Source organism: Cherax quadricarinatus, chromosome 85 (assembly GCF_038502225.1).
Source record: "Cherax quadricarinatus isolate ZL_2023a chromosome 85, ASM3850222v1, whole genome shotgun sequence".
Lineage (NCBI taxonomy): Eukaryota > Metazoa > Arthropoda > Malacostraca > Decapoda > Parastacidae > Cherax > Cherax quadricarinatus.
Genome location: NC_091376.1, coordinates 14,067,172 through 14,092,731, shown reverse-complemented (window position 1 = coordinate 14,092,731; position 25,560 = coordinate 14,067,172). Strand labels below are relative to the sequence as shown.

At 44.0% G+C, this 25,560-nt stretch overlaps 1 protein-coding gene across 1 annotated transcript; it reads right to left on the bottom strand.

Moving 5' to 3' along the window:
* Positions 1-1,191: 1,191 nt before the first annotated feature.
* On the bottom strand, positions 1,192-9,489 carry LOC128703216 (oplophorus-luciferin 2-monooxygenase non-catalytic subunit). The gene is made up of 4 exons (XM_053797816.2): positions 8,429-9,489; positions 5,861-6,016; positions 3,199-3,300; positions 1,192-2,012 (listed from the first exon to the last, which is right to left on the bottom strand). The coding sequence occupies exons 1-4, from the start codon at positions 9,057-9,059 to the stop codon at positions 1,867-1,869; spliced, it is 1,035 nt and encodes a 344-aa protein (XP_053653791.2). The 5' UTR covers positions 9,060-9,489; the 3' UTR covers positions 1,192-1,866.
* Between the last annotated feature and the right edge of the window lie 16,071 nt (positions 9,490-25,560).

Below are 25,560 nucleotides of genomic sequence, written 5' to 3'. Positions count from 1 at the left end.
CACAAGGCACAGTACTCGCTCCCATCTTGTTCCTCATCCTCATATCTGATGTAGACAAGGATGTCAGCCACAGCACCGTGTCTTCCTTTGCAGATGACACCTGAATCTGCATGACAGTGTCTTCCATTGCAGACACTGCAAGGCTCCAGGCAGACATCAACCAAATCTTTCAGTGGGCTGCAGAAAACAATATGAAGTTCAACGATGAGAAATTTCAATTACTCAGATATGGTAAACACGAGGAAATTAAATCTTCATCAGAGTACAAAACAAATTCTGGCCAGAAAATAGAGCGAAACACCAACGTCAAAGACCTGGGAGTGATCATGTCGGAGGATCTCACCTTCAAGGACCATAACATTGTATCAATCGCATCTGCTAGAAAAATGACAGGATGGATAATGAGAACCTTCAAACCTAGGGATGCCAAGCCCATGATGACACTCTTCAGGTCACTTGTTCTATTTAGGCTGGAGGAATATTGCTGCACACTTACAGCACCTTTCAAGGCAGGTGAAATTGCTGACCTAGAAAATGTACAGAGAACCTTCACGGCGCGCATAACGGAGATAAAACACCTCAATTACTGGGAGCGCTTGAGGTTCCTGAACCTGTATTCCCTGGAACGCAGGTGGGAGAGATACATGATTATATACACCTGGAAAATCCTAGAGGGACTAGTTCCGAACTTGCACACGAAAATCACTAACTACGAAAGCAAAAGACTTGGCAGACGATGCAACATCCCCCCAATGAAAAGCAGGGGTGTCACTAGCACGTTAAGAGACCATACAATAAGTGTCAGGGGCCCAAGACTGTTCAACTACCTCCCAGCATACATAAGGGAGATTACCAACAGACCCCTGGCAGTCTTCAAGCAGACACTGGACAAGCACCTAAAGTCGGTTCCTGACCAGCCTGGCTGTGGCTCATACGTTGGTTTGCGTGCAGCCAGCAGTAACAGCCTGGTTGATCAGGCTCTGATCCACCAGGAGGCCTGGTCACAGACCGGGCCGCAGGGGTGTTGACCCCCGGAACTCTCTCCAGGTAAACTCCAGGTAAACACATCCTAATGTTTCCACCCATACCAGGGATCGAAGCATGGACCTCAGTGTGTGAGCTGAGGACACTAGCACTCAAGCTATGGGATACCTATATACTCTCAATAGTAATTGTTAAATAAAACATCCATGGGATAATTATGTTTTAATTTTTATATTTTATGTGAGTAGGTAAAAACGCATATTCTCAGGATGAAGTATTAGTGAGGAACAATAGTCGATCCAGAGGACACACAGTAAACTTGGAATTTTTACCATGCTTTGGGGTGTCTGTCAGTGGATATGGGAATTTAACCATATGGTCAGAGATTTTGGTCATTTATAGGCCTTCCATTAACTTACCTTTCAAGCCCTGTATAAAAATCAGTCACACATGTTAAATTATAGTCATACTGTAGCACCTTAAGACACCTATAATCATACTGTATCACAGACTCATGTTGTGTATTATACCACTGATGGTGCAATTAAGTATATAAACTAATTTCTACTGGATGAACAAATATTTCATAATAAGGAATTAAGATGATTCTTATGGTTCAGTGTTTGTTATACAAAACCAACTAGTCCACAAAACTTAATAAATTATTTATATTTTTGGGGGGAAGGGATGACGGAAACGTTTTGTAGTGGACATGAACATTCTTGCACCAGAATCAATTGGTCTGTCTTGTCAGTAAATTCCTTCAGATGGTTTATTTCAGATGTTTAATGATTTGTACATCTCTAAGAGAATTGGTAAATATTATTGAAAGACAAATATGTAGGATATTTGAAGGGAGACTGAGGATAGAAAGTAACTTCATTAGATACACAATTCAACATAGGTGTCTCTGTCCAGATCCCTGATCAGTCTTCCATCAGCACAAGCCACATCATCTCCCAGACGATGAATGAAGGTTTCTTGGAGAACAACCCAGGCAATGGAGCAGTTACAGCTGAGAGGGTTACCTGTGGATGAGGTGATGTCGTGTAAGATAGATGACAGGGAAAAAATGAATTAAAGTATAGGCAGAACCCCAACTTAGAAATGAATGGACAAATTGCTGGCTTGGCAAAAAGAGTGTATGGGAGTTAGACATACTTCTAGGAAGTTACTTAACCAAATAGTTTGGCTAGCATTAGGAGTGAGTTTAATAGATCTATGAGTGGGACTCGGTGTGTGACTTGGACCTGCCTTAATTAGTATTCCCCACCTAAGTACTTCTTTTATTTATGTTCATATGGTCTAATGTGTCTTCCAGGACTGAAAACGGTTATAATCACAACCAAAATTTTTAAAGGGGTGGAGGGGTAAGCCAGAGGAAGGCCTGAGTAGACAGGCTGTAAAGTGCCTCAGTGTTATATGCACTTATAGATGCAAACTATCTATCAGTGTATATACACTGAGAGAGGGGTATCACTGTATATATACAGAGAGGGGGTATGCCTATTAGTGTATATACACTCAGAGAAGTATATCTCTCAGTGTAAATACAACAAAAATAACAGCATCAACAATAACAACAACTACAACAACAATAGATACAAAATTTATAATAGTTATAATAATATTAGTAAATATAATAATAGCAATAATAATAATATTAATAATAATAATAATAATGTAGGTAGTAGGTTGGTAGACAGCAACCGCCCAGGGAGGTACTATCGTCCTGCCAAGTGAGTGTAAAACGGAAACCTGTAATTGTTTTACACGATGGTAGGATTGCTGGTGTCTGTTTTCTGTCTCATAAACATGCAAGATTTCAGGTACATCTTGCTACTTCTACTTACACTTAAGGCACACTACACATACATGCACAAGCATATATATATACATACCCCTCTGAGTTTTCTTCTATTTTCTTTCTAGTTCTTGTTCTTGTTTATTTCCTCTTATCTCCATGGGGAAGTGGAGCAGAATTCTTCCTCCGTAAGCCATGTATGTTGTAAGAGGCGACTAAAATGCCGGGAGCAAGGGGCTAGTAACCCCTTCTCCTGTATAAATTACTAAATTTAAAAAGGGAAACTTTCGTTTTTCTTTTTGGGCCACCCTGCCTCGGTGGGATACGGCCGGTTTGTTGAAAGAATAATAATAATAATAATAATAATAATAATAATAATAATAATAATAACATCTTCACTATATACGCACCTTCAGCGTACAGCGTAGTGCCATTCTGAAAGAGTGGTCGCCACAGTTGTTCATCGAGTACAATAAGTTGGTTGTTCTTCAGCCAGACTTCATCTCTCACACCTGTTGTGAGGACAGAAGCATACACTGAGGGATAAGATGGCAAAGAGGCAGGGCCAGGAGCTGTGATCCAACCCCTGCAATCATAAATAGGTGAGTACAAAAAAAAATAATTGGCCCAGAGACTCACTATATGAAATTTTGGTTGTGGTTGACCAGTGTTACATGAGGGGAAACTCGAGTAGTGTTAGTACATCATATACAGCCTCTCCTCACTTAACGATGGAATTCTGTGCCTGAGACCACGTCGTTAAACGAATTCGTCGCTAAGTGAGGAGCATACTATAATGGTATTGTCTCAGTAGTACCAGTACCAGAAACCAGTTACCAGTGTCAGTAGTAGTGACTCACTACCAACCATCTGTGTGAATCACTTGTTATTCACTGTTACAGCTGGCCTTAGCACAGAACCCAACGGGACAATTGAGTTTGTGTCAACCATCTTTGATATTATTTTAATGTCCCCTATGCACCATTTATAACATTTCTGGTATATTTTTAAATGATTATACAGCAATGTACTGTATATTGAAATAAACAGAATAGAGGAAATCAGCTCTAATATACATTATTTAGGTATGAATACTGGTCAGAGGGCCCATCGTAAGTCTGAGGCATCGGTAAACGAGTACGTTGCTAAGTGAGGAGAAGCTGTACTTAAATTCAGTATATCGAACCAAAGAGGCTGGATGTACATGATTAATTAATCAGAGACAATTTGACCAAGGTTAGAACCAGAAAACAATGTGTGTTTATTCAGGTACAAGTACATGATGAATTAGGCACGTGCAACATCTGGATGTGTGTATTTGTAGATGTTTTGCCACCCAGTGGCTTTATCAATACAACTCAAGGCCATAATGTGAAGACAGTAGAACTATATACAAAAGATGAGGTAATCAGTCCCTCAGTCTTGTAGTTGGTGAAGAGCACTGTAGTCTTGTGTGTAGTTGTATAATCCTCACATTATGTCCTTGTATGTACTTATAAAGCCACTGGATGGTGAAACATCTACAGTAAAGATACCTAGATGTTACACATGTGTCTAATTCTTATTCTTTATCTTATCGGTATTATATACCATTCGTGTACTTCAGGTACAAGTACACATAAGTACAGTTATCATACATAGTGTAAATTACTGAGAATAACCCCAAAAAGTCAGACGCAGTGGCTTATTTCCGTTGGGGTCCTTGTAATATCTTATTATTTATACCTTAAAAGTTAAAACAGGTAAGTAACTATGTGAAAATCAGTAATAATAAAAGGAGATATACTAGGAATAAGGTCAACTTAGCTACTTACACTCTTTTTTTTAAAGAGAGTGCTTGACCAGGCAAATTAATATGAATTTTGTGATGGTCAAAAGAGCCCATACTGGCCTTTACATTACCACGTGACTGGTTTATTTTATTTTTTTATTAGCACATCGGTTGTTTCCAACCGAGGCAGAGTGACCTGAAAAAGAAGAAACACTTTCATTGTCATTCACTCTATCGCTGTCTTGCCAGAGGCATGCCTACACTACAGTTGAAAAACTGCAACATAGCAACATGCATCCTCCAGAGTGCAGGCACTGTACTTCCCACTTCTAGGACTGTAACATCCCCACCCATCCTCCAGAGTGCAGGCACTGTACTTCTCACCTCCAGGACTCAAGTCCAGCTAACCAGTTTCCCTAAATCCCTTCATACATGTTACTTTACTCACACTATGACTGGCATATATAATATATTAATAACACTAGTTACTGCATATCTGGGGGTGGAAATGGCTGATCACGGAGGATGTAAGGGTAAGCTATTGAAAACTTTGAAGAGTATTTATAAAGGAGATATACAGAGTGTTTCAAAGAATAGACCCGATTTTAATATATATTGCTTTGAAATTGGGTCCACCTTTTTGAAATGGATATTACCTGAAGACATGGAGTATACCTGGAGAGGGTTTCGGGGGGGGTCAACGTGGGGGCGTTGACCCCCAATGGATATAAATCACAGTGTTTGACTTTATTAGCGTATACTATGGTAAATCCGCTTGATATATTTTTGTGTGATAAATTAGACACAATGTGCAAAGATTGGGTATCTTTACTGAGGAAACGTTTTTCCCACACAGTGACTCCATGATGAAACCACTGAGAGAAACGTTTCCTCAATAAAGATACCGAAGTGTTGTACATGTGTCTAATTTATCAACTTGTCGGTTCTCTGAGTCATTTAACTACATTTGTGCACTTATAACAATTGTCCTCAAGGCCATTATATTTTTTGTATGTTATGACTCCAAAACTTAAATCAAGACATATTTACGAAGTGAAGTGTGGCATTGAGAGTAAGTTATAGATCAAAGGTGTGTGATTAAATGAACAAAAAGGCACAATACACTGACTGAAACAATACACAAATAACCTGCACATAGGAGAGAGAAGCTTAACATGACATTTTGGTCCAACTTGGTCCATTTACAAAGTCATACTGTGACTTTGTATATGGTCCAAGTTGGACCGAAATGTCGTCGTAAGCTCCTGTTAAAAGTAATGCTTGTTGAAAGTATTTCTCACCTTTCAGAGCACCAGGAGCAATGCTTGCTATTTTGTTGTAATTTAAGGACACTGAACCAGAGGCCACCACTATATCTATTACTCCTGTGTTGATGGTGGTCAAATGGTTGCTGTCCAGATTGATGTTATGTAGCTGATCAAGTTCCGTGAAGGTTCCTGTAAGAGATAGGATATAATTTTGTTCGGATTTTTAAACTCGTAGGGTTAGCCATCCAGGATAACCCAAGAAAGTCTTATTTCCATTGGGGTCCTCAATATTGTCCCCCATTAACGACCTATACAAGTCGATTAATGCCCAGGTACCTACTTGCTTACTAGGTGAACGGGACAACATGTGTAAGGAAACACGCCCAATGTTTCCACCCCTACTGAGAATCGAACCTCGGACACTCAGCGTGTGAAGCGAAAGCGTTGCCTACCAGGTCACGAGCTTGGCTACATTAACTACTGCTATTTATCAAAGGTTAAAGCAAAATGAAAGTTGTAATTAAATACTGAGAGAATAAATTAATAAAATATGTCTTAAGGAAATATATTTCGAGTTACATGTATATCTATTCGTTGCCAGAAGTTAACTTGTCAGTGTTGATGAATTAAGCAGACTGGTCTGTGAGATAAGATAAGATAAGATAAGATAAGATTTCGTTCGGATTTTTAACCCCGGAGGGTTAGCCACCCAGGATAACCCAAGAAAGTCAGTTCGTCATCGAGGACTGTCTAACTTATTTCCATTGGGGTCCTTAATCTTGTCCCCCAGGATGCGACCCACACCAGTCGACTAACACCCAGGTACCTATTTGCTGCTAGGTGAACAGGACAATAGGTGTAAGGAAACGTGTCGAAATTTCCACCCGCCGGGAATCGAACCCGGGCCCTCCGTGTGTGAAGCGGGAGCTTTAGCCACCAGGCCACCGGGCCACCCACCGGGGGGGGTGACCCCCAGAACTCTCTGCCGGTATTACCTGGAGTTTACCTGGAGAGAGTTCCAGGGGGTCAACGCCCCCGCGGCCCGGTCTGTGACCAGGCCTCCTGGTGGATCAGAGCCTGATCAACCAGGCTATACTCCAGAATTACCGACAACATGTTAGGTATTAAGACATATGTACAACTAATACGAGAAAGCTCTAGATGAGCAAAAACATTGCCACAATAAAATGTCACGGTAGTTGTACATATATCTTTTTACCTAATAAGCAGTGCAGTAACAGCCTGGTTGATCAGGCTCTGATACACCAGGAGGCCTGGTCACAGACCGGGCCACGGGGGCGTTGACCCCCAGAACTCTCTCCAGGTAAACTCCAGGTAAACTCCAGTGCATTGACAAGCTGAAGTGTAACATAGCCTAGTGGAGATAAATGGTGTAAAATATCGACACGATGGAGCGGAGATACAAATGTATACCTGGAGACCTGGAGCATACCTGGAGAGGGTTTCGGGGGTCAATGCCCCTGTGGCTCAGTCTGAGACCAGGCCTCATGGTGGATCAGGGTCTGATCAACCAGGCTGTTACTGCTGGCCGCATGCAAACTGACGTGCAAACCACAGCCCAATTGGTCAGGTACTGACTTTAGGTTCCTGTCCAATGCCTTCTTGAAGACAGCCAGGGGTTTTGAAGACAGCTAGGAGTCTATTGGTAATCCCCCTTATGTATCCTGGGAGGCAGCTCAACAGTCTTGGGCCCCTGACACTTATTGTGTTGTCTATCAGTGTACTCGTGAAGTAAGGAGGAATATGGTCACTTTGAGATCCCATGTTAATAACTCCTGTCACACGACACCAGACAGGACGAGCTTGTTGGTAAACGAAACCTTATTACTTAATAAATGTTAAAGCTATGACCATTAATTTTTAAAGGGGCGGAGGGGTAAGCGGAAGACCTCGGTCAGATGACCAAAAGCTCCAGCTGTGGGTCATTATGTGACTAAAACCCGCGTCAGGAAACACTTGTCATGTTTCCTGACAAACCTTACCTAACGTAATTTCGTTCTTACTCCCATTTGGATACCAGCAGTTGAGTATCCACGTATATTTCAACTCCCAGTGTGACCATCTTCAGTAACAACTAATAAAAATTCAAGCATTTTTATATTTCAGTAACATTTTAAAGAAATATACCAAGAGAATACGATTAAAATGCCACAGAAATGCATGAATTAAATTACCATTCACTATTATTATATTGCTCAATACTAACCCACATGGAGACAGAAACTCAGAAGATTAATTGATCTGTATATTTCGACCCCTTTCTGGGATCCTCTTCTGCTGAAGAGGATCCCAGAAGGAGGTCGAAATGCCCGGACCAATCTCCTGAGTGTCTCCATATGGATTATTGAGGACTGACAAATGTTCGTTATAGTTTAGTTATTCATGGTAATAATGTACGTATATTGAGAGAGAGCGAGAGAGAGAGAGAGAGAGAGAGAGAGAGAGAGAGAGAGAGAGAGAGAGAGAGAGAGAGAGAGAGAGAGAGAGAGAGAGAGAGAGAGACAGACAGACAGAGAGAGCACCAATACATGTTTCTCAAGTTATAATCACTATTTTTTCTTATGATCTTGTAAGTATTACCTTCGAGGAGAGTCGCTATCTGACAGGACGGAAGCTGTACGTCTGTCACATTCTTAACATTCTGAAGAGCATCGCGGCTTATACCTCCCAGTGGATTGTTTCCAAAGTTCAAGATTTCCAGACAAATGGACGTTAAATCTGGAAAGCTGTTGAAGTTATTATGGGACGCATCAAGGATGACGAGTTTTTGCATTGAGCTAATTTCACTAGCGCTAATAGTACTCATGACATTAGTTGTTATATTTAACAATTTGAGTGTTGCATAGCTGGAGGAGAGAGCTCCATCCTCTATGTTCTCCAGAACTCCATTAGTGATGTGAATCTCCTGGAAGGTAGCTGAGCCCAGATCTCCTGCCCTCAGTACCCTGATTCCCCTATTATTCTTGATATACAGATGAACAAAGTCATTGAAGGGAAAGCCTTGGCTAAATATATTTTTTAGTTCATCAGAATCAGTGACACCCGAGCAATCCATATCCATCTCAAAATCGCTCAAAGTACTGCAGATGCAGGGCGCAATGACTGTCTCAACTGGACAGGGAATTTCACGGGGTATATGTGGGCTTATTTCTTGCCCTGTGAATAAGGGCAGCACTAACAGTGCCGTCACCCAGTAATTACTGATAGACATGGTGATGAACTGGTTCAGAATATGACTTCGGTTGTGATGGTGATACCAACAATTGTCAGTACAGTGTGTGGAGAGTCCAGCAACTGTCAGTACAGTGTGTGGAGAGCCCAGCAACTGTCAGTACAGTGTGTGGAGAGCCCAGCAACTGTCAGTACAGTGTGTGGAGAGCCCAGCAACTGTCAGTACAGTGTGTGGAGAACCCAACAACTGTCAGTACAGTGTGTGGAGAGCCCAGCAACTGTCAGTACAGTGTGTGGAGAGCCCAGAAACTGTCAGTACAGTGTGTGGAGAGCCCAGCAACTGTCAGTACAGTGTGTGGAGAGCCCAGCAACTGCCAATACAGTGTGTGAAGAGCCCAACAACTGTAGTTCAAGAATCCAGCACAAATGAGGCCTCGAGAGCAGACACACCAGTGGTGTGTGCCGTGAAAAACCTTGAATTATATAGAAGCTGTGTTCTTGAACCTTGAGAATGTTACCACTTGTTGCAGTGTTCACACACACACACACACACACACACACACACACACACACACACACACACACACACACACACACACACACTGGAGACAGGAGGGTCAGGGGAGACATGATAACGACATATAAAATACTGCGCGGAATAGACAAGATGGACAAAGACAGGATGTTCCAGAGATGGGACACAGAAACAAGGGGCCACAATTGGAAGTTGAAGACCCAGATGAGTCAAAGGGATGTTAGGAAGTATTTCTTCAGTCACAGAGTTGTCAGGAAGTGGAATAGTCTACAAAATGACGTAGTGGAGGCGGGAACCATACATAGTTTTAAGACGAGGTTTGATAAAGCTCATGGAGCAGGGAGAGAAAGGACCTAGTAGCAACCAGTGAAGAGGCGGGGCCAGGAGCTATGAATCGACCCCTGCAACCACAAATAGGTGAGTACACACTGGGACAGTCTGAAAGGTGGAGAATATATATGAATGTTAAAATTGCAAATGAATCACAAGGATGTCAAGAAGTACCTTTCCAGTCTAAGGTCGGTCAGGAAGTGTTACTTGAACGGGCTGGGAATGGCAGCAAACACCAAGCAGAGCTTTAAGAATAGGTACGCCTAGCACCCATGAGGCAGTGAATTAATGAAACCAGTCGTGTGCAGTTAAGAGGTGGTGCCAGGAGCTGCAACTACAGCTACATACTAAGTACACATTAAAGCACAAAATTATGTAGTATGTAACAACTTTTCCCCTGACAATTTACATTTGATATATATGTGTAAACACATGAAATTCCTCAGGTTATATTTCCTATTTTCACTGTGGTATTTTTTACATATTTGCAATTACACGTTTTAGTGTGATTTATTCTATAATAAGATTTATATCAGCTGGTGCATTATTATAATCAAAAAGAAGCGGTAAGCCACAAGGACTATACAGCAGCAGCTGGTGCAGACTCTCAGAGGCGCAGACTGCGCCAGGCAGAAGCGTCCTTCAAGTCTGTAGTAACTCTGGTAGAATTGTTAGGTAAGACACATATGCAACAGTTAGACAGCTTTATTCCGAAACGTTTCGCCTACACAGTAGGCTTCTTCAGTCGAAACGTAGGCGAAACGTTTCGGAATAAAGTTGTCTAACTGTTGCATATGTGTCTTACCTAACAACCTGTCGGTATTGTATACCATTTTGATGTTCATCTGGTAGAATTACCCACAAGCCTGGAGAGCGAAACGTTGCCACAGTAAAATGCCACATTAGTTGCACTTGTGTCCTTTAAGTCTGTTGATTTATTAGCTTCTATATAGAAACTGGAACTAAATCTGACAGCTTAATTGTAATTGATTTTCTCTCATACATAAATTATCCTAATTCCCTGAGTGTCATATGTGTCAGGTGTGAGACAGGTATGACTACTGCAGACTGTGACTTCCTCTGGCACTGACCTCCAAGGTCTCTCAGATCTACGAGGCTCCTGGAGTATACCTCTAGGGTTTTTCGGGGGGTCAACGCCCCTGCGGCCCTGTCTGTCACCAGGCCTCATGGTGGATCAGGATCTAATCAACCAGGCTGTTACTGCTGGCTGCACGTAAACCAACGTACGAATCACAGCCTGGCAGGTCAGGTACTGACTTCAGGTATCTGTTCAGCTTTCTCTTGAAGACACCCAGTTGAATTTTTTTTATATATCATCGTCCCCAGACTGTCAGTAGACAAGTGAAAGTTAAAATCATCTCTCAGCTTGAGGGCATGCACTACTGTCAACTAATAAGATTTATGGAAAAAATGGTATAAAATACCGACACAATGGAAATATAAACACATATGCAGTATAATGTGATCCTTTATTGACTACGTTTCACCCACACAGTGGGCTTTTTCAAGTCACAAACAGAACTACCTGGGGTGGAAGGAACGCGAGTATTTATAGTCCAGTTCAGAATGCTGAGGTCAGGTTCAGCATTCTGAACCGAACTATAAATACTCGCGTTCCTTCCACCCCAGGTAGTTCTGTTTGTGACTTGAAAAAGCCCACTGTGTGGGCGAAACGTAGTCAATAAAGGATCGCATTATACTGCATATGTGTTTATATTTCTAATAAGCTTTATCATGTACCTGAAGGCCGGTTCTCGAGGGAATCCACAGGTGGACGCTGCCTCGACGGTGGACATTTTATCGCATCTGCCCTCTAACGTGTCGTAATAAAGTTGGTAGAATTACCGACAATATGTAAAGTAAAAGAACACAAGTGCAGCTAATGTGACATTTTATTGTAGCAACGTTTCGCTCTCCAGGAGCTTTGTCAAGACGATACAAACAGTATATGGACACAGAGAGTATATAAAGGCTCAGAGTGAGGTGCAGTACTAGTGAGGTACCATTTCGACGTTCACTAGTGGTAGTAGTAGTAGTAGTAGTAGTAGTAGTAGTAGTAGTAGTAGTGACAAAAGTAGTAATAGTAATACAATATGGTAGAGCTTTTATATCCTTTTACTCATGTACGAATTAATTGCTCTACCATATTGTATTACTTTTGTCACTACCACTACTACTACTACTACTACTACTACTACTACTACTACTACAATTACTACTACTACTACTACTACTACTACTACTACTACTACTACTACTACAATTACTACTACTACTACTACTACTACAATTACTACTACTACTACTACTACAATTACTACTACTACTACTACTACTACTACTACTACTACTACTAGTAGTAGTAGTAGTAGTAGTAGTAGTAGTAGTGAACATCGAAATGGTACCTCACTATTATTGCACCTCACTCTGAGCAACACAGACCCAAACTTATGCCTAGAACAGATTAACTCGGTGGCACTCGATGTATGCACAAGGCTTATTCCTCTAAGAAAAAGGAGGAGTAGATGTAAAATAGAAAGAGACAGGCGCTCCCTTTACAGGCGACGGAAAAGAATAACAGAGCGGCTAAAAGAGGTCAATATATCTGAAATGCGCAGGGAGACACTGGTCAGAGAAATAGCAAGCATCGAACTTAAGCTAAAAGAATCCTTTAGGAGTCAGGAATCGCGGGAAGAACTAAAAGCCATAAATGAAATCGAAAGAAACCCAAAGTATTTCTTCTCCTATGCCAAATCAAAATCGAGAACAACGTCCAGTATTGGGCCCCTACTTAAACAAGATGGGTCCTACACAGATGACAGCAAGGAAATGAGTGAGCTACTCAAGTCCCAATATGACTCAGTTTTTAGCAAGCCGCTAACCAGACTGAGAGTCGAAGACCAAAATGAATTTTTTATGAGAGAGCCACAAAATTTGACTAACACAAGCCTATCCGATGTTATCCTGACGCCAAATGACTTCGAACAGGCGATAAATGACATGCCCATGCACTCTGCCCCAGGGCCAGACTCATGGAACTCTGTGTTCATCAAGAACTGCAAGAAGCCCCTATCACGAGCCTTTTCCATCCTATGGAGAGGGAGCATGGACACGGGGGTCGTCCCTCAGTTACTAAAAACAACAGACATAGCCCCACTCCACAAAGGGGGCAGTAAAGCAACAGCAAAGAACTACAGACCAATAGCACTAACATCCCATATCATAAAAATCTTTGAAAGGGTCCTAAGAAGCAAGATCACCACCCATCTAGAAACCCATCAGTTACACAACCCAGGGCAACATGGGTTTAGAACAGGTCGCTCCTGTCTGTCTCAACTACTGGATCACTACGACAAGGTCCTAAATGCACTAGAAGACAAAAAGAATGCAGATGTAATATATACAGACTTTGCAAAAGCCTTCGACAAGTGTGACCATGGCGTAATAGCGCACAAAATGCGCGCTAAAGGAATAACAGGAAAAGTCGGTCGATGGATCTATAATTTCCTCACTAACAGAACACAGAGAGTAGTCGTCAACAGAGTAAAGTCCGAGGCAGCTACGGTGAAAAGCTCTGTCCCACAAGGCACAGTACTAGCTCCCATCTTGTTCCTCATCCTCATATCCGACATAGACAAGGATGTCAGCCACAGCACCGTGTCTTCCTTTGCAGATGACACCCGAATCTGCATGACAGTGTCTTCCATTGCAGACACTGCAAGGCTCCAGGCGGACATCAACCAAATCTTTCAGTGGGCTGCAGAAAACAATATGAAGTTCAACGATGAGAAATTTCAATTACTCAGATATGGTAAACATGAGGAAATTAAATCTTCATCAGAGTACAAAACAAATTCTGGCCACAAAATAGAGCGAAACACCAACGTCAAAGACCTAGGAGTGATTATGTCGGAGGATCTCACCTTCAAGGACCATAACATTGTATCAATCGCATCTGCTAGAAAAATGACAGGATGGATAATGAGAACCTTCAAAACTAGGGAGGCCAAGCCCATGATGACACTCTTCAGGTCACTTGTTCTATCTAGGCTGGAATATTGCTGCACTCTAACAGCACCTTTCAAGGCAGGTGAAATTGCCGACCTAGAAAATGTACAGAGAACTTTCACGGCGCGCATAACGGAGATAAAACACCTCAATTACTGGGAGCGCTTGAGGTTTCTAAACCTGTATTCCCTGGAACGCAGGAGGGAGAGATACATGATTATATACACCTGGAAAATCCTAGAGGGACTAGTACCAAACTTGCACACGAAAATCACTCACTACGAAAGCAAAAGACTTGGCAGACGATGCACCATCCCCCCAATGAAAAGCAGGGGTGTCACTAGCACGTTAAGAGACCATACAATAAGTGTCAGGGGCCCGAGACTGTTCAACTGCCTCCCAGCACACATAAGGGGGATTACCAACAGACCCCTGGCAGTCTTCAAGCTGGCACTGGACAAGCACCTAAAGACAGTTCCTGATCAGCCGGGCTGTGGCTCGTACGTTGGTTTGCGTGCAGCCAGCAGCAACAGCCTGGTTGATCAGGCGCTGATCCACCAGGAGGCCTGGTCACAGACCGGGCCGCGGGGGCGTTGACCCCCGAAACTCTCTCCAGGTAAACTCCAGGTAATATATTGTTTGTATCAGCTTGATAAAGCTCCTGGAGAGCGAAACGTTGCCACAGTAAGATGTCACATTAGTTGCACTTGTGTCCTTTTACTCTAACGAGTCCTTTGATGACGGTGGACGCTGTTGATTCAATAATAGAAGTTAGCATTCTTCTTCCTCTGATTAAACCTAATTGCCACACTCGTGTTTTATGTTTTTAGGAGGTTTATGGGTTTAGGGCTAAGTTATTAAGATGGTTTTATTTGTATTGTCAAGGATAATCTAAGAAAATCTAGTAGTATGGCTTAATAATTTAAGTGAGTTTGCTCTCTGACACAACTGTGTTTGTTGTGGTCCTAAAGTGTGTTGTGTGACGCTGTCATCAGTGGTGTGTTGTGTGACGCTGTCATCAGTGGTGTGTTGTGTGACGCTGTCATCAGTGGTGTGTGTTGTGTGACGCTGTCATCAGTGGTGTGTGTTGTGTGACGCTGTCATCAGTGGTGTGTGTTGTGTGACGCTGTCATCAGTGGTGTGTTGTGTGACGCTGTCATCAGTGGTGTGTGTTGTGTGACGCTGTCATCAGTGGTGTGTTGTGTGACGCTGTCATCAGTGGTGTGTGTTGTGTGACGCTGTCATCAGTGGTGTGTTGTGTGACGCTGTCATCAGTGGTGTGTGTTGTGTGACGCTGTCATCAGTGGTGTGTGTTGTGTGACGCTGTCATCAGTGGTGTGTGTTGTGTGACGCTGTCATCAGTGGTGTGTGTTGTGTGACGCTGTCATCAGTGGTGTGTTGTGTGACGCTGTCATCAGTGGTGTGTGTTGTGTGACGCTGTCATCAGTGGTGTGTGTTGTGTGACGCTGTCATCAGTGGTGTGTGTTGTGTGACGCTGTCATCAGTGGTGTGTGTTGTGTGACGCTGTCATCAGTGGTGTGTTGTGTGACGCTGTCATCAGTGGTGTGTTGTGTGACGCTGTCATCAGTGGTGTGTGTTGTGTGACGCTGTCATCAGTGGTGTGTGTTGTGTGACGCTGTCATCAGTGGTGTGTGTTGTGTGACGCTGTCATCAGTGGTGTGTGTTGTGTGACGCTGTCATCAGTGGTGTGTGTTGTGTGACGCTGTCATCAGTGGTGTGTGTTGTGTGACGCTGTCATCAGTGGTGTGTTGTGTGACGCTGTCATCAGTGGTGTGTGTTGTGTGACGCTGTCATCAGTGGTGTGTGTTGTGTGACGCTGTCATCAGTGGTGTGTGTTGTGTGACGCTGTCATCAGTGGTGTGTGTTGTGTGACGCTGTCATCAGTGGTGTGTGTTGTGTGACGCTGTCATCAGTGGTGTGTGTTGTGTGACGCTGTCATCAGTGGTGTGTGTTGTGTGACGCTGTCATCAGTGGTGTGTTGTGTGACGCTGTCATCAGTGGTGTGTGTTGTGTGACGCTGTCATCAGTGGTGTGTTGTGTGACGCTGTCATCAGTGGTGTGTGTTGTGTGACGCTGTCATCAGTGGTGTGTGTTGTGTGACGCTGTCATCAGTGGTGTGTTGTGTGACGCTGTCATCAGTGGTGTGTGTTGTGTGACGCTGTCATCAGTGGTGTGTGTTGTGTGACGCTGTCATCAGTGGTGTGTGTTGTGTGACGCTGTCATCAGTGTTGTGTTGTGTGACGCTGTCATCAGTGGTGTGTGTTGTGTGACGCTGTCATCAGTGTTGTGTTGTGTGACGCTGTCATCAGTGGTGTGTGTTGTGTGACGCTGTCATCAGTGTTGTGTTGTGTGACGCTGTCATCAGTGGTGTGCGTTGTGTGACGCTGTCATCAGTGGTGTGTGTTGTGTGACGCTGTCATCAGTGTTGTGTTGTGTGACGCTGTCATCAGTGGTGTGTGTTGTGTGACGCTGTCATCAGTGGTGTGTTGTGTGACGCTGTCATCAGTGGTGTGTGTTGTGTGACGCTGTCATCAGTGGTGTGTGTTGTGTGACGCTGTCATCAGTGGTGTGTTGTGTGACGCTGTCATCAGTGGTGTGTGTTGTGTGACGCTGTCATCAGTGGTGTGTGTTGTGTGACGCTGTCATCAGTGGTGTGTTGTGTGACGCTGTCATCAGTGGTGTGTGTTGTGTGACGCTGTCATCAGTGGTGTGTGTTGTGTGACGCTGTCATCAGTGGTGTGTTGTGTGACGCTGTCATCAGTGGTGTGTGTTGTGTGACGCTGTCATCAGTGGTGTGTGTTGTGTGACGCTGTCATCAGTGGTGTGTGTTGTGTGACGCTGTCATCAGTGTTGTGTTGTGTGACGCTGTCATCAGTGGTGTGTGTTGTGTGACGCTGTCATCAGTGTTGTGTTGTGTGACGCTGTCATCAGTGGTGTGTGTTGTGTGACGCTGTCATCAGTGTTGTGTTGTGTGACGCTGTCATCAGTGGTGTGCGTTGTGTGACGCTGTCATCAGTGGTGTGTGTTGTGTGACGCTGTCATCAGTGTTGTGTTGTGTGACGCTGTCATCAGTGGTGTGTGTTGTGTGACGCTGTCATCAGTGTTGTGCTGTGTGACGCTGTCATCAGTGGTGTGTGTTGTGTGACGCTGTCATCAGTGTTGTGTTGTGTGACGCTGTCATCAGTGGTGTGTGTTGTGTGACGCTGTCATCAGTGTTGTGTTGTGTGACGCTGTCATCAGTGGTGTGTGTTGTGTGACGCTGTCATCATTGTTGTGTTGTGTGACGCTGTCATCAGTGGTGTGTGTTGTGTGACGCTGTCATCAGTGTTGTGTTGTGTGACGCTGTCATCAGTGGTGTGCGTTGTGTGACGCTGTCATCAGTGGTGTGTGTTGTGTGACGCTGTCATCAGTGTTGTGTTGTGTGACGCTGTCATCAGTGGTGTGTGTTGTGTGACGCTGTCATCAGTGTTGTGTGACGCTGTCATCAGTGGTGTGTGTTGTGTGACGCTGTCATCAGTGGTGTGTGTTGTGTGACGTTGTCATCAGTGGTGTGTGCTGTGTGACGTTGTCATCAGTGGTATGTGCTGTGTGACGCTGTCATCAGTGGTGTGTTGTGTGACGCTGTCATCAGTGGTGTGTGTTGTGTGACGCTGTCATCAGTGGTGTGTGTTGTGTGACGTTGTCATCAGTGGTGTGTGCTGTGTGACGTTGTCATCAGTGGTATGTGCTGTGTGACGCTGTCATCAGTGGTGTGTGCTGTGTGACGCTGTCATCAGTGGTGTGTGCTGTGTGACGCTGTCATCAGTGGTGTGTGTTGTGTGACGCTGTCATCAGTGGTGTGTTGTGTGACGCTGTCATCAGTGGTGTGTGTTGTGTGACGCTGTCATCAGTGGTGTGTGTTGTGTGACGCTGTCATCAGTGGTGTGTGTTGTGTGACGTCATCAGTGGTGTGTGTTGTGTGACGCTGTCATCAGTGGTGTGTGTTGTGTGACGCTGTCATCAGTGGTGTGTGCTGTGTGACGCTGTCATCAGTGGTGTGTGCTGTGTGACGTTGTCATCAGTGGTATGTGCTATGTGACGCTGTCATCAGTGGTATGTGCTGTGTGACGCTGTCATCAGTGGTGTGTGTTGTGTGACGCTGTCATCAGTGGTGTGTGCTGTGTGACGTTGTCATCAGTGGTATGTGCTGTGTGACGCTGTCATCAGAGGTGTGTGTTGTGTGACGCTGTCATCAGTGGTATGTGCTGTGTGACGCTGTCATCAGTGGTGTGTGCTGTGTGACGCTGTCATCAGTGGTGTGTGCTGTGTGACGTTGTCTTCAGTGGTATGTGCTGTGTGACGCTGTCATCAGTCGTATGTGCTGTGTGATGTTGTCATCATTGGTATGTGCCCTGTGACGCTGTCATCAGAGGTGTGTGTTGTGTGACGCTGTCATCAGTGGTATGTGCTGTGTGACGCTGTCATCAAAGGTGTGTTGTGTGACGCCGTCATCAGATGTGTGCTGTGTGACGCTGTCATCAGTGGTATGTGCTGTGTGACGCTGTCATCAGTGGTATGTGTGAGATATACCGTTGGTTACCATCACTTGCTAACTGTGCTCTATTGAACTGGACAGAGAGGACATCTTAGACGGCGTTTCGATCAATCCTGAACCATTACGAAGACTCGATAATGGTCCAGGAAACTCTGAAACATTGTTTGAGGTTCTCTCCAAGATGTAGGTCATCAGCAAGTAACTGCTGCCAAGATGCTGTGTGTTGTAGTCTTCAACTCAACAAGGGGTAACTTTACGTGATCTGGCAGCTCAGCATGTATACATATCGTTGTGCATATGTTACCACGAATGTCTTATCTAACTTAGGTTCCCAGAGCTCCTGACGTTGGGAAAGTTGCTGGTGCTTGCTGCCTTCACCACAGCTCAAACACCTCTTCTCCTTTCTTGGAATTATCTATCACCAAGCGATTTTTAAACGATTTTTTTCTCGATTAATGTGTACATTATCATGGGTACCTGCTGACAGTTCCCCAGACCAGGGGATATCTGATACACAGGGCAACTACTGTGTTATAATTGATAAAGAAATTAAAGCAGCAATTGCACAGGGTGCCTTCAAAATATAGTTTCCAGACACAATTTATATGAAGATAGTACGGAACAAGCCACACTGGAATGGAAATATTTAGCTGTAGATCTTTCAAAGTCTCGTGCGTCGTCAGGAGCTATGAAGTGATGCAAGACAGTAACAAATAGGATGGGAAATTCTCTGAGGCAAGGCAGAAGGTATCACTGGCATCCTGACAGTAATACAGTCGGGTTTATAGACAAAATAAATTAGGCAGATTTTAAAGAGCACTGCAGTAGGCCTACTGTCCCACTCTGGGTAAATCTTGAGTCACATTACCATGGGATAAAACCTCGTAACTGATACAGACGAATGATTTAGAAACACTTGTAAGTAAACACTAGGTCATGCATCTCATAAACTCTCATTCTCACCTACCTTGCAGACCATGATCGCGGCTACAGAACAGTTGGATTAGATCGACATCTTCCAGATCCTCACACGGGTCATCTTAGGATTAATACCTGTGTCAGGGCGCTGTTCCGTACTATTAATTGATTCGTCGATGGGCCAAAACACCGTGGGTTCGAGTCCTTTGCTAGTCACATTGTTATTGATCAATACCACTTGTTCATGGTTACAATAATATAAAATACTGCGTGTTGAGACTAGTACACCAAACGGGGAGTAGAATGAAAGTAGCACAGAGGTACCCACACCACCATATGTCGTCGGATCACGGTAAAACACCTAGCTCTGCTGGGTGCGTGATTCTTGTATGATTTGATGGACCTGTGGGTTAAAGTGTCATGTCGTTGTCGCTCACCATGAGGCGGGTCAATACAACATGGGTTCGAGTCCTTGGCTAGTTGCAGTGTTGTTATTGTTATATATATATATATATATATATATATATATATATATATATATATATATATATATATATATATATATATATATATATATATATATATATATATATATATGATATGGGATGTTAGTGCTATCGGTCTGTATATATATATATATATATATATATATATATATATATATATATATATATATATATATATATATATATATATATATACAGACCGATAGCACTAACATCCCAAATCATAAAAATCTTTGAAAGGGTCCTAAGAAGCAAGATCGCCACCCATCTAGATACCCATCAATTACACAACCCAGGGCAACATGGGTTTAGAACAGGTCGCTCCTGGAGGCGGGGTCAGAGTGGTACCATCCACTAGTCGAAGTAGGTCTTCGTCCAAAGGTTGAACAAGTGTTGAAGAATTCTTTGTAACAAGACCCCATGATGCTGCCGTGTCTGACAGTTGTGATGAATGGTTTGAAAAACCGACAAGTTGAAGATTGAGACACTTATGCAGCATATGGGAATCTTTATTCAGGAAACGTTTCGCCACACAGTGGCTTCATCAGTCCAATACAAAGAGGAAGGCGTAAGGAGAGGAGGAGAATGAGGTAATCAGTCCCTCAACCTGGAGTCGATGTGTTCAGTCCATCAACCTTGTAGAATGTACAGCATAGGGCCGTAGACGTGGCTTATAAGCCACGTCTACGGCCCTATGCTGTACATTCTACAAGGTTGATGGACTGAACACATCGACTCCAGGTTGAGGGACTGATTACCTCATTCTCCTCCTCTCCTTACGCCTTCCTCTTTGTATTGGACTGATGAAGCCACTGTGTGGCGAAACGTTTCCTGAATAAAGATTCCCATATGCTGCATAAGTGTCTCAATCTTCAACTTGTCGGTTTTTCAAACCATTCATCACAACTGTCAGACACGGCAGCATCATGGGGTCTTGTTACAAAGAATTCTTCAACACTTGTTCAACCTTTGGACGAAGACCTACTTCGACTAGTGGATGGTACCACTATGACCCCGCCTCCATCTGCTTCACGTCACCTCACTACAGTATATAAGCCACGTCTACGGCCCTATGCTGTACATTCTACAAGGTTGATGGACTGAACACATCGACTCCAGGTTGAGGGACTGATTACCTCATTCTCCTCCTCTCCTTACGCCTTCCTCTTTGTATTGGACTGATGAAGCCACTGTGTGGCGAAACGTTTCCTGAATAAAGATTCCCATATGCTGCATAAGTGTCTCAATCTTCAACTTGTCGGTTTTTCAAACCATTCATCACAACTGTCAGACACGGCAGCATCATGGGGTCTTGTTACAAAGAATTCTTCAACACTTGTTCAACCTTTGGACGAAGACCTACTTCGACTAGTGGATGGTACCACTATGACCCCGCCTCCATCTGCTTCACGTCACCTCACTACAGTATATAAGGTCGCTCCTGTCTGTCTCAACTACTAGATCACTACGACATTGTCCTAGATGCACTAGAACACAAAAAGAATGCAGATGTAATATATACAGACTTTGCAAAAGCCTTCGACAAGTGTGACCATGGCGTAATAGCGCACAAAATGCGTGCTAAAGGAATAACAGGAAAAGTTGGTAGATGGATCTATAATTTCCTCACTAACAGAACACAGAGAGTAGTCGTCAACAGAGTAAAGTCCGAGGCAGCTACGGTGAAAAGCTCTGTTCCACAAGGCACAGTACTAGCTCCCATCTTGTTCCTCATCCTCATATCCGACATAGACAAGGATGTCAGCCACAGCACCGTGTCTTCCTTTGCAGATGACACCCGAATCTGCATGACAGTGTCTTCCATTGCAGACACTGCAAGGCTCCAGGCGGACATCAACCAAATCTTTCAGTGGGCTGCAGAAAACAATATGAAGTTCAACGATGAGAAATTTCAATTACTCAGATATGGTAAACATGAGGAAATTAAATCTTCATCAGAGTACAAAACAAATTCTGGCCACAAAATAGAGCGAAACACCAACGTCAAAGACCTGGGAGTGATTATGTCGGAGGATCTCACCTTCAAGGACCATAACATTGTATCAATCGCATCTGCTAGGAAAATGACAGGATGGATAATGAGAACCTTCAAAACTAGGGAGGCCAAGCCCATGATGACACTCTTCAGGTCACTTGTTCTATCTAGGCTGGAATATTGCTGCACTCTAACAGCACCTTTCAAGGCAGGTGAAATTGCCGACCTAGAAATTATACAGAGAACTTTCACGGCGCGCATAACGGAGATAAAACACCTCAATTACTGGGAGCGCTTGAGGTTTCTAAACCTGTATTCCCTGGAACGCAGGAGGGAGAGATACATGATTATATACACCTGGAAAATCCTAGAGGGACTAGTACCGAACTTGCACACGAAAATCACTCACTACGAAAGCAAAAGACTTGGCAGACGATGCACCATCCCCCCAATGAAAAGCAGGGGTGTCACTAGCACGTTAAGAGACCATACAATAAGTGTCAGGGGCCCGAGACTGTTCAACTGCCTCCCAGCACACATAAGGGGGATTACCAACAGACCCCTGGCAGTCTTCAAGCTGGCACTGGACAAGCACCTAAAGTCAGTTCCTGATCAGCCGGGCTGTGGCTCGTACGTTGGTTTGCGTGCAGCCAGCAGCAACAGCCTGGTTGATCAGGCGCTGATCCACCAGGAGGCCTGGTCACGGACCGGGCCGCGGGGGCGTTGACCCCCGAAACTCTCTCCAGGTAAACTCCAGGTAACTCAGAGCTACATCTCGAATACTTCGTCCAGCTCCCCTGCGGTGGGCCGCGTGCCCAGAATGCTGCAGGCATTTCCTCTCTGGATCGCAACACTGAGTCTCTGAAAGAGGAAGCTGGTCGCCCTGTGGTCCTTGGTTTCTATGATGAGCTTTTCACCCAGCTCTTTGAGGAACTTTAGAGCACACTTGCCCCATGCTCCAAGGGTTTCCGACTCTATTGGAATGAAGTTATAGCAAGGGGAAGGGTCTTCATATTTTCGGATCTTCTGGGTCTCTCTATGGCTGGCAGCTCCACCCCCTTCCACTACGGAGTATGGCAAGTAGGTGTCTGCCAATGTGGCAGCACAGGTGTAGTCCCAGGCAATCTGCTTTCCATCCTTCCAGGGTAGCATAGTGGCTCCATCAGGACGCTTTTGACTTTCATCAGACCTCTGTACTTGGGGTTCCCGTTGAGCTGGCCAACGGGCTGTGGCGAGGCTTCTCTTTATTATGTCATTGATCTCCTCGTGTGGCACACAAGACCATGAAGTCCGAATTGATCAGCTGTCGCCCTGCCGCAAATACACCTATGTTCGGTGAGGATGGGGGCGGCTAGGAGAAGAGCAACACCAATCCGAATGGCCTGTGGGTCGAGACGGGTGCCTAGGGAGGAATTGGGAACAGCTAACAGGAAATCTCCTGAGTGTGGTGCCTTCACTGCCAGGAGACGAGCTTTGTTCTTTCCTGAAGCATTGGAGAGCATTGTGTTGGCGATTTTTTCCATGATCGGTTTGTCCCAGTGGGACTGTTTGTGCTGTTTGGGAGGAGCTGGTCTACTGGAGGAGTCTGTAAGGGTGTCCCACCGAATCGCTGCTTCAGTAAACCTGGGGTCTTGAGCTCCTACCAAGTCTCTCAAGCGTTCGGGCACTATCTTCTTGACTAATGCACTTGAAGCTAAACACGAAGACAGAAAAGCAGGTAAAGCAACATGCGTTGCTTTACGCACCCCTATACCTCCCAGTCGTACTGGGAGGGTTGCCTGATCCCATTGCTCATCCTCTAGTGACAGGTTCAGTGCCCTCTTAAAAGTTGATCTCAGGTGTGCGTCATATTCATCGAGTTTTGGGTTGTCAAAAGAGGGTGCACACCTCAAGAAGTAAGTGAGTCTTGGCATATTAAGACCCTTGTGAGGAGATACAGAGCATCATGGGCATCAAGATCGCTTATTCTCTCCTCCATTCTCATCAGGTCATTCAATTTGTCCCTGAGGACAGTATCGATGGCCTGGTGACCCAGCGGTGCCCCCAAGAGGGTACTGTTGGACGGAGTTGTAGTTGAGACTTCTGGGAGGATTCTTCGCACAGCATTGATTATTTCCTGGTTCGCTGTGATGATTTCACACTTGGAGGGATTGAGGATGAGTCCCAAGTCTTCTCCCTGTGTTTTCACCAGTTGTAGGTCCCCCACGAGGGACTCTTCAGTACCTGCCAGAGTGCCATCATCCAGGTACCAGATATTGAGCTCACTGCGTAGGCTGTAAGTTAGTTCTCTTACTGCCAAGCAGAAGAGAAGTGGAGCGAGTGGGTCACCCTGCTGAACACCCTCTGATGATTGAATTTCATGTTCTCCAAACAAAAGAATTGAGGGTTTGCTGTAGCCGGCTGAAATGAAGGGAAAGAGACTGGGGAACCGATCCCGAACAGCTGGCAAAACAGCATCTCTCACCATATTAAAGGCATTTCTAAAATCAAGTTTGACTATGGCCTTGTCTTCTGGTAGGTCCCTGATGTAGGCCCTTGTCGCATGAGCTGCAGCTTCACTGCCTTGAGAGACCCCAAAGCCCAGTTGGTGTGGCTGGAGCAAAGTGGCAGCTTCTAGGCGAATGTTTCTCACTGCTGCTTTGGCAACGAGACGGCGAAGAGTGTTTCCAACTGCAATGGGTCTGATTCCCCCATCCCTCTTCTTCAAAGCACATAGTAAGGCTCCAAAAAAGAAAGGTTTAATTTCTTCTGGGATTCGCTCAGCCAGGCAATTGTTGACGAAAGTTGTTAACTCGTGAGAAGAATTGATGCAGATTCACCGAGTACTGGATTTACCATCTCTTTGAGGTGCTGAGGTCGAATTCCAGTGTAACCTCCTGCAGATCCTGCTGGAAATGACACCATCGCCTTATAGACTTCCGATTCTGGCAAAATTAATTGTTCAGTGATAGGGTTATATACATATATATATATATATATATATATATATATATATATATATATATATATATATATATATATATATATATATATATATATATATATATATATATATATATATATATATATATATATATATATATATATATATATATATATACATGACATCTAACGTCTCACTTCTTTCCCAGAATTGTCTGTTTTTTTCTTAATAGTTTTCTTTTAAGTCTTTATTGCTTAATATTTACAATACTGTGAGTACCAGCTGACACTTTCCCAGACCAAGTACCAAGTACCAAGTAAGAGTAAATTCAAGGACTGTACTTGGGGTAATAAAATTGAACACTGTTGTATATGAGAGTATTTACCAGACATTTAGATAAATATTCCAGGGAGTTTCTCAGTAATAATATTATTTTGTCCCCGGGATGCGACCCACACCAGTTGACTAACACCCAGGTACCTATTTTACTGCTAGGTGAACATGGACAGCAGGTGTCTTAAGGAAACACGTCCTAATGTCCTATTTTACTGCTAGGTGAACATGGATAGCAGGTGTCTTAAGGAAACACGTCCTAATGTCCTATTTTACTGCTAGGTGAACATGGACAGTAGGTGTCTTAAGGAAACACGTCCTAATGTTCCCACCCGTACCGGGGATCGACCCCCAGGTGGACATTCAGGTAGATCATGCTGGGTAGGTTATATTAGAGACGAACCCTTATTTATCTA

Coding starts and splice junctions, on each gene's coding strand:
- LOC128703216 (XM_053797816.2), bottom strand. CDS start 9,059: ATGTCTATCAGTAATTACTGGGTGACGGCACTGTTAGTGCTGCCCTTA. Junction 3,301..5,860: donor TGCTCCTGGTGCTCTGAAAG/GTGAGAAATACT, acceptor TCCTCACAACAG/GTGTGAGAGATGAAGTCTGG. Junction 2,013..3,198: donor CACTACGCTGTACGCTGAAG/GTGCGTATATAG, acceptor CCTCATCCACAG/GTAACCCTCTCAGCTGTAAC.